Source organism: Semicossyphus pulcher, unplaced genomic scaffold (genome assembly GCF_022749685.1).
Source record: "Semicossyphus pulcher isolate SPU_LCO1_2020_fin unplaced genomic scaffold, fSemPul1.0.p SCAF_8, whole genome shotgun sequence".
Lineage (NCBI taxonomy): Eukaryota > Metazoa > Chordata > Actinopteri > Labriformes > Labridae > Semicossyphus > Semicossyphus pulcher.
Window position 1 is genome coordinate 32,240,582 of NW_027211759.1, and position 9,370 is coordinate 32,249,951.

The 9,370-nt window shown below is 39.4% G+C and overlaps 2 protein-coding genes across 2 annotated transcripts; both read left to right on the forward strand.

The window, feature by feature from the left end:
• Positions 1-4,454: 4,454 nt before the first annotated feature.
• Positions 4,455-5,371, forward strand: pyurf (PIGY upstream open reading frame). The gene is made up of 2 exons (XM_069686766.1): positions 4,455-4,708; positions 5,222-5,371. Exons 1-2 carry the CDS (start codon positions 4,506-4,508, stop codon positions 5,364-5,366), a joined length of 348 nt encoding a protein of 115 aa, XP_069542867.1. The 5' UTR covers positions 4,455-4,505; the 3' UTR covers positions 5,367-5,371.
• Positions 5,372-5,573: 202 nt separating this feature from the next.
• Positions 5,574-6,090, forward strand: LOC138613160 (phosphatidylinositol N-acetylglucosaminyltransferase subunit Y). The gene has a single exon (XM_069686767.1). The coding sequence runs from the start codon at positions 5,575-5,577 to the stop codon at positions 5,785-5,787; it is 213 nt and encodes a 70-aa protein (XP_069542868.1). The 5' UTR covers position 5,574; the 3' UTR covers positions 5,788-6,090.
• Positions 6,091-9,370: the final 3,280 nt, after the last annotated feature.

The following is a 9,370-nucleotide window of genomic DNA, read 5'->3' on the forward strand; positions in this document are numbered from 1 at the left end:
CTGGGGCCTTGAAAGGAACTGTAATGATGCAGTGTCAACCTTTGCTCTCGCCTCATTGGCTCACACTTCTGCTGAGCAAATGCAGGGACTTAATTGAAGGGTACACTTTGTATAACGCTGTTGCCATGTGACCATGGAAGGCTAATTGAAGGGCAACGCTTCAGTGGACCTTTTTTTCCTGTCCATCAATCAGGTGCATTAGCAAGAACTAAGCTTTTATCGTTGTTGGCTGTGGATTGTGTTGACTAGAAGAGGGAAGAAGTGTGGGAGGAAAAGAAATGGGAAGAAGTAGTGGAGGGGAGGAAAAGGAAAAAAGGGAGAACATAAGGGGTGCAGAAAGAAAACGAAGGGCATGAGAGACGGATTAACAGTCCATGGGAAACCACGAAAGGCAGGAGGAGAATAAAGTCCTTGGGGATCTGATTATCAGATTAAGCGGTAAATGCTACATCAGCAATATCTCAGCATGGAAATGAAAGGTTTCCTTGCAGGAAAGAATTCTAATCTCCTGTTTCTAATTGGATAACACCTACGTCAGCAAGGAAACCATCAGAAGTCAGAATGGAATGACAATGAATTCACAATTTGCATTCAATTTCGCAAAGAGATCCTCTTTTTGTGGGACAAGCTTCTGCAGGCCATATACAGGGAACTCAAGGATACATCACATTAACATTTTTTATTCTACTTTTGTGTTTAGGGCTTAAATAAATAAAAGTAGAAGCTATGTTGCAGTTAGCCATAACATAACTTCTGCTTGCTGAGTCCTGAGACAAGTACAAAATTGACTTGTAAGCCAATTCCTACAAACCAGGTGAGTCAATAAGAAAATATAAAAGAAAAGAAAAAATAGGCTTTTATTTTGTTAATATCGTGAAAACTTGGGAGGGATACGTTGGCATCAAAATAACCTCTGTATATGGGTCAATGGTAATAAGACTAATGATGGAATGAATATTTTATGCAGTGAGAGCTTGTCGAAAGGTGTGCAGCCTTGACTGATTCACTCTATCATTAAAGAAATATGATAAATACTGTCCAGCCACAATGCCCACAGTCTGAAGAAAAAGCAATAAAAACAGAAGAATCAAATATAACCACGAGGCTGTGAAAGCTCTATCAAGTCTGTCACTGTTCTGTGACTATGACAGTTAACCTGAACAGCTTGCAGAGGCCCAGAAAGTCTTTACAGAGAACTTTTGTTTCTTTGCTCAGGCAAACTGCTTTGAAAAGGTCAGCAGGTGTGAGATTGATGAAAGCTCTGTCAGATATTACTGTATGGAGTGAGCTTGATGAGGAATCCATCAAAAGACACCATGCTGGCTGTGAAAAGCCCCTCGCTCTGCTGCTGCTGAGAGTACAAGGCCTGCACTGCTGCCTTCCAAGCACAGCTCTTTCTCCCACTTGCAGGGAACTACAGAGAGGCATGAAAAGAAGCTGCTGTGAATTGTGCATTGCTTCCCTGCCTCTGAGGATCTCCTACACACAGAAAACACACCATGGGAGGAAAATATAACACATGAAGAATCTCCCAAACTGGGACACGGGAGGCTTGTGCAAACATTCACGAAGGGCTGATGCATCGAGCCAATTTAAGGCCACATTGCTGGTTAAAACCAGAGAAGCATTCATGTTGATGTAAGAGAGATTATGAGGGATCCTTTTCCGGCCCGGAAAGCTTAGAAGTTATTAGTGTTGTAACAACCCTGGCAGGGACCAGCTAACTCCCCTGCCAAGTCCCTGCCTCCTGTTGGTGGGGGGGGGGCTGAGGCCTTTTGGACTGGACTCAAAGTCAGTTTTTCAATATTTTTGATGTATTAGTTAGGACACTCTGACCCATGGCTTGAAATCAGTTACTGTTTTGTAAGTAAGTATATGTCATTGACGTCAACCCGTCCGGTCTAAGCTGTGACTCACTAATTCATCCTTTAGCCAGCATCCACTCAACATGTGCAGCAACATGTTTCTGGCAAAGGCAGCATAACCCTGTGTGCTGCATAACCCTGTGTACCTCATTTCCATTTCACTTAGTTAACACAGAATCCCTACAAGTTTAACATAAAGAGCAGAAGACTTGTAAAAGAAAGGTGCAAGCTGTAATGTCTAACCTGTTCCACTTTTAGCTCTGTTTTGCTTTTCACCAGCTCCTGAGGGACATATATGTCTCTTTAAGTGCTCAGTGCTCTGCCATGTTCACTCGCTGGTTGCTACCTTTCTCTGTCTGGGCAGTGTGGTGCTGGGCAGTTAGTGTAAAATTGGGTTCACTGTTCCCTGTTTGTTTCCACAAGCCTCACCAAGGTTTTTAGTCTTTGTATGTCTTGTGATCTATTAGCCTACACAGTAACTACAGCTCCCATGTAGTTTAAGTAGCAAAGCAGGGCGCAAAATATATCAAACAAAGAATGCAGAACTTCCCGTAATTGTAACCTTGTAGAGCGCATTGCTCTTAGATGGTCACGCCTATGACACTCTAAATTAACACCCTTTAAATGGCCTACATTAGTTACTTTAATGAGTTAGATATTTGTAGCAGACCATTGAAATGTGAATTCAGATATAGAAAAATGTGAAGATTATTTTTGATCAGCTACAAATGAATTTTGCCAACAGATGACATTACTTTAGTTCTTTTTGAGAAGTGGGGATTCTCCAGTTATCTAGAGATTTTAAATCTGATACTAAGGCCTTTTTTTTCAATAGGCTGTTCATAATTACAGTGACATGAACAAGGGGATATCCATGCTATCCAACAATGTTCTCTACACATGTCATTTAAACTTTTATCCATAATCTTTATTGTTTAACAGTATGCACTCTGCTCTGCCTTTCCTCTCTCTTTAGCCATGTTGGGATTAGACACTTCCCATACCTTATGACAACCTGGTTTGGTTAAAACCACAAAGGGATTGGGCCTGTCGAAAACAGTATTCATAAAGACGGCATTAAAAACAGAAATATTTAAAAAGCAACAATATTGTCTCAACATGACAAGGTTATGTTCTAAGTGTGAATCTTTTTTTCAATTTGTTATTACAAATATCATTGTGATTTTGAATGCGGTTATCTTACATCTGGAACAAGACACAAGACAAGATACATTTCCTTTATCTCCTCAATTCACTGCATGATAAAAGACAAAAAACTGAGTTATCCAGTTAAAGCTTCTTTGGCATAAAAAAAAGTTTCCTACTAATATCTTTTCATTACCATTATGAACCTTTGCTAGCAGGCCATGTTGAGATGTTCCTTAGAAAGCTCTATTTTGCCTGAGACTGGCTGATAAAATATATGTTTAAGGATAAATGTGTGGTTTTTATCTGCAGAAAATTATAAGCTACTGTTGGCCTTGGTGTAATAACTGTTTACTGTTTCCCAGTCAACTCAAAGTCAAAAGCATCTTGTATGCAAATGTGTGTGATTTTCTCATTTATTTCAAGGACAACTTTAGTTTCCACTTAGACATCAATAATAAACATCAGCCAGCCATTTATTCCTTTGTGCTACAGTACATTACATTACATTTTAGCTTGAACACATGTCATCCTCTTTCAGTATGGTTTCAACTCGGTGCTCGATGGAATATGTCAGAGATGATGGATATCTCTCATGTGTAAACAGACCGATTGAAAAAAGGAGCACAGCTACAGTGCTACACTGGTGTATTCAAGGCCTGGCATTTTACGGGGAAAAAACTACATTAGCAGGTCTGTCATGTACCGAGCTCTGGGATATATTACAGCCAGAAGCAGTTTTAAAACAAGTTGGGGCCTTGCCAAGAAAGTCTCAAAGCAATATCTTCAGCCATATGGATGGGGGAAATGCATACTGCTGTAGCTTGCACAGTCCTCTCTTACAATATTTAATATTGTATTGATATAACCTGTTGGGAAATCAAGTTCAGTGACTGATGTGAAATTCACAAAATATGTACCAGTCTTTTTTTTTTTTTTCAATTAATACAACTGGTGTGGTTTCTGATGTTTTATTTTCGAAGAAAATTGATTACAATACTGTTGGCTATAACTCAATAAGGGGCAATCTAGCCTATTAATGCGAGCAATTGACTGAAGAATTGAAGTGACTATAATAGTCTGAGTAAATTAATGCAATTCAAATTATTCAAATGTTCTTTTATTTTATTTTTTGGCATTATATTCTTGTCAAATCACACCAACAAAGTTAGGGTTACCAAGTTGAACAGTCCAACACTGCCACCATATGGACAAATGTGGAAATAGTGGAAACGGCCATTTTTCATATTTATGACTAGAAAAACAACAATCTCTAAGAGCGTATTAATAATACCCTGAATAGCTTATTAAATAAGCGATAACAACGTTTGAAAAGCGTTTAATCTTTTAAAGATGTTGCCAAAGTAGTCATTAAGCGGAACTAACAACAACCAATTTCAATTTACAGGAAGAGGACTCATATTTCGGTAACACATTTTAACACCAGTGCTTCCTGTCAGGGAGTTGTCGCAGGTACATTGAATAGATTTGGTCATGTTTCGGAATGTTTTGGGTAGACTGGTGACAGAAATAGTCCATGTTCACCGCTATGCAAATAAGGCACATTTAATACAGAGGGTAACGCCTGCCTTTGTGTCGGTCAGGAGCTTTACTGATGTGAAGGACGAAGCGCAGCAGCCTTTTGACGCCTCCCTGCTCGAGTTCCTTGTATGTCCGCTGTCCAAGAAGCCACTCAGGTAAGACAAATACACAGAACAAATTGAAGAGAAATAAGGTAGCGATGGGCGGATTAGACTTTTTGAGGCGTTGGGGTTTTTTTCTATTCATACTGCATGTTGATTATAAATTCCGGGGCTTCAAATGCAGCGAGCACTGGAACATCTTGTGAGCATATCCTTGCTACCTACACTGAACAAAAGTATAAACGCAACACTTTTTTCCACCATTTTTCATGAGCTGAAGTCAAAGGTTTTTTAATTATTCACTATATCAATAACAACACCATTTTTCGTAACTACTGTCAAAACCTAGCTAAATCAAGTTAGTGACGTCTTTTGGCAGCTGCTATTAATAACAATTAGTGACCATGGTAATTAATGGTTGCCTCATTCAGGTGTTGGGGCTAAGATCATGTACTGTAAAGCACATTTGCCTCAGTTTTCAAGCAGTAAGTGTAGCGCAAAATGTTCAAATTTGATTGAGAATGTTGTGCATCATAGAAGTATAATGTGACCCTTGTCCCTCCCCAGGTATGATGCTGACACCAATGAGCTGATCAACGAGGATCTCGGAATTGCCTATCCCATCATTGATGGCATCCCCAACATGATCCCTCAGGAAGCAAGACTGATACAGAAAGACACAGACAGCTCAACTACACCAACGCAAGGATAGAACCTCCCTCACAGCACCTCCAGCAAACCCAAGAAAACAGACATATTACAGGCTGTATGACTGAATGAGACAGTACTGTAATTGAGATCCTGCTTACCTCTGATGTCATGTTTTATTGATGAACAGTGAGGACCTGTACTGAATTCTAACACGTGTAATATATCACCCAAGATATTTGCCATCCCTGTATTTGAACCCATCAGCAAGTATGTTCTCTCTGTCCATGATGGTGGGCCTGGTCCCAATAGTATCGCTCTTTGGTTTGTTCTACTCTGCTGCGGTGGATGAGAACTTCCCTCAGGGCTGCACCAGCAGCAGCAGTCTGTGTTTCTACAGCCTGCTGCTGCCGGTCACCATACCTGTCTACGTCTTCTTCTACCTCTGGAGCTGGATGGGAATTAAGTTATTTAGACACAACTAGGCTTTTCTGAGTCTTTTCTGTTATAGAAAAAAAACACTTTTAAATCACCTGTTAGTAATGTAGCTTGCATTTCTGGACTGTACATGTACTGCTGTAATACGTTTTGAGATATGAAGGAAAGTGATAAATTAGAGAACATGACGCAGAGCTACAAAGAGCAGTCTCATGTGAATGAAACTAATCTTTAACAAGACTTCCTGTCAAAATACATTCATTAATGCACTCTACTGGTTCTGCTTCAGAAGGCGTTTTTCCACTTGTAGGGTTGTTATTTGTAATAACTGGCAATAATATAAATAAAAAGTGTTGTCCTTTTGAATACTGATCAAATGGCTTGCTTTAAACACACAACCACAACTTACAAAATCTGTCCATGATGACAAATTCTGTAAATGTCAAAGCAATAGTCATTGTTTAGTGTTTGGTTGCTACAGTGTGGCCCTCCAAGCCATGTTGTGTTTATTCTGAACCTTGATTTAGTGCATATTTGAGCAGAAAAGGAGAGTTATCTATTCATGTATGTCTTATATATACATTTTTAAGAGTAGACTTAAAACTTTCCTCTTTGACAAAGCTTATAGTTAGGGCTGGCTCAGGCTTGGACTAGCCCATAGTTATGCTGCTATAGGTTTAGACTGCCGGGGGGATCTGACACACCAAGCTTCTCTCTCTCTCTCTCTGACTCTCTGACTCTCTCTCTCTCTTCCTCTCTCTCTGACTCTCTCTCTCTCTCTGTCATATTAATGCAGCTCATTAACTCTGTATCTTCTGGTCCCATTAACATTACTAACCACATATCTTCCCGGGAGTTCTTGTGCTCCCTTGTCTTGATGGTTCCTGAGGATCGTTGCTGCAGACCACCTGCTGCTGTGGACCTGCTCGACTGCAACAACTACTAACATCAGCCTTCCCCATAGTATCATTATTGTTGCTGCTAATGCTAATAGTAGACCTGTTGACTTCAACTGTTACAATTACGATTACCTCAGCCTTTATCATTACTCTGCTTCTCTCGCTAATTTATTTATTTATTTTGCCAATCTTCACCCTAGTCTACCACTATTATTGGCGTTGTAACCATAAGTATGTGTCTGTTGTTGTTCATGTAACAGGGACATATGTTGTTGTGGTAACAAGAACATATGTTGTTGTTGCTCTCTTTGCCTGTCTCTATCCTGCATCTCCTTCTATCCCATTTTCGGCCCATCCAGTCGAGGCAGATGGCTGTTCAACATGAGTCTGGTTCTGCTCGAGGTTTCTGCCTGTTAAAAGGAAGTTTTTCCTTGCCAATGTGCCGAATTGCTAAGTGCTACTCATGGTGATTCATGTTGGGCCTCTCTTTAAATAACTTAACAAAGAGTCGGTCTAGACCTGCTCTTTCTGTAAAGTGTCTCGAGATAACCCTGGTTATGATTTGGCGCTATACAAATAAAATTTGATTTGATTTGATTTGACATATGTACAAGGCTTTGGGGTTAAATTAATAAGCATAAATGTGTGCAATTTAATATTGAAACTTTAAACTGGAACTTTTCAGAGAAAGTTAGTCAAAGATATATGCTACAGATTTTGCAGTAAGTAATTCACAGTTTCTTCACAATAAATAAACTTTATTTCACAACAGATTTGCTTTCTTACAGAACAGACTACAAATAACACAATTTGATGTCTTAGCTTACTAAAACTGATATTTAAAAGGAGTAACACAAGCTGCATGTGTGCACTGAAAACCATATGCCAACAATGTTATGAGAAATTGAAACTTGAAAATGTAACCAAATAACAAATACATGAAGTCATCATTTAAACAAGGATTATGCAATGTTTCAGTCCAAGTTCATTTTGGGGTATTTTATCAATGTGAAAGATGACTAAAGATATCCTCGAACAGCCATCATGACTATGTGAACTGTCTACTGTATACCAAAGGGATTCAGTGCCCATTCAGTGTTAACATCATTCTATTCTACCCAAAGATTCTGGCCCCTTGAGGACAAAGTTCAGACTAAGTTTTAGCATCAACAGTTGAAATGTATCATCCCTTTTACTCTCATACCTGGTTGCTCTTTTACCAAAGACCCTTAACTTTTCCAAGATATTTAAGGGCATCTAGCAGAAAGGGTAAGACTGTGGCAGCCCACCTCGGACTTCAGGTCAGTGTCATAAAAACTTCAGTGGCCCTTCCTACTTTTCACCTCTCTGCTGCTCTGAGCAAGTTTCATCAGTGGAGACTCCGGTCTGGGTGACTGTCCCTCTCCTTTTGTCTTGAAAAAGAAGGACTCATTAAGTTTCATCTGGACCGCTCTGACCTAAAGTCAAACAAACATAAAGTCATTTTGTTACTGGAAATTGAAATACATTTCAGTTCCTTTTTTTTTGCAAAATATTCCAATCAGCATCAAAGCCATTGTACTACCTAGCAGGTACAACAGTTTAAGGACAGAGTTTTAATATATTCCTTCAAATTCTGTCTGAGGCTCTCTGCCCCAAACCCATCTTTTCTTACTAAATAAATCAGGATTAGAATTTGGTGAATAGCATTTTTAAAACAAAGTAAATAAGTACTGTGTTATTGGTTTCAAATTGCTATTATACTTTTAAGTCTTAAAAACTTAACCTCAAACTTTTTTACATCTCAAGTTTTAGACTCTTAGTTTAAACTTCTTTTTAAAGGTTACTGAAATATAGTTAAAAATATTGGTCAGCATGTCTTCATCAAAAAAAAATGCTCAAAAATGTGATGTGTAGAGAGATCAAGAGAAAAAAATTGCAATTCAGTTTGAAAATCAACTGAATTTAGGTATCTTTTCTCCTCTATCTATTTTTGACAAAAAATGATTGCAGAATTCAATCTGATATTGGTTGAAAAGGTTGAAACAGTTGTTTCATTGTAAATTGTGCAAAACATTAATGATGCAAGATATTTGGTGGCTGCATGGGTTAACAGTGAGTGGCGTATCATGTGGTTTCACCTGGGCCAGGTCTAGCTTGCCAGTGCGACAGGGCTGCTCATTGTCCTCGCTGGAGGTTGTCGTGTCTTCAGATTTATGCTCAGATTCTGACTGAGGGCTTACAGCTGTTTCACCATTACTTTGTGTGCTTATGGAACAAAGATGTCGACCAGGACACTCTTTCTGTACCTCTACATCTTTCGTGTCTGATGAACAGAATGGATGCAGGTTTTTGTGGTTAACACATTTGACCTCTCCTCGGAAAGACGATGTCTTCACTGACAAACATATTCTCATGTCTTTTCTGGCCCTCTGTGCCAGGCTCAGGTCCAAAGGTTCCAAGTCGTCAAAGTGTAGAGTTTCTCTCCTTTTTTGGCAGAAGTTGAGGTATGAGGAGAGTTCTGTGGTGAAGAAGTTTTCTGTCTGTGTGGTAGTGCTTGTCATGGACATTAGGGGAAGCACTGATTGTCGCAGACAAGGAGGTGACTGTTGGCTTGTAGAATATTTCTTCGACTTTGCCAACCTCGGGGAAGGAGTTACAACGATATGCTCATCCAGGTAAGGATTAATTCTATGCGGCTTTGTGAAGACAGGACATGGTACTATTTTCCCCTCAGTAAGGTTAGTGCTTA

Coding starts and splice junctions, on each gene's coding strand:
- pyurf (XM_069686766.1), top strand. CDS start 4,506: ATGTTTCGGAATGTTTTGGGTAGACTGGTGACAGAAATAGTCCATGTT. Junction 4,709..5,221: donor CTGTCCAAGAAGCCACTCAG/GTAAGACAAATA, acceptor GTCCCTCCCCAG/GTATGATGCTGACACCAATG.
- LOC138613160 (XM_069686767.1), top strand. CDS start 5,575: ATGTTCTCTCTGTCCATGATGGTGGGCCTGGTCCCAATAGTATCGCTC.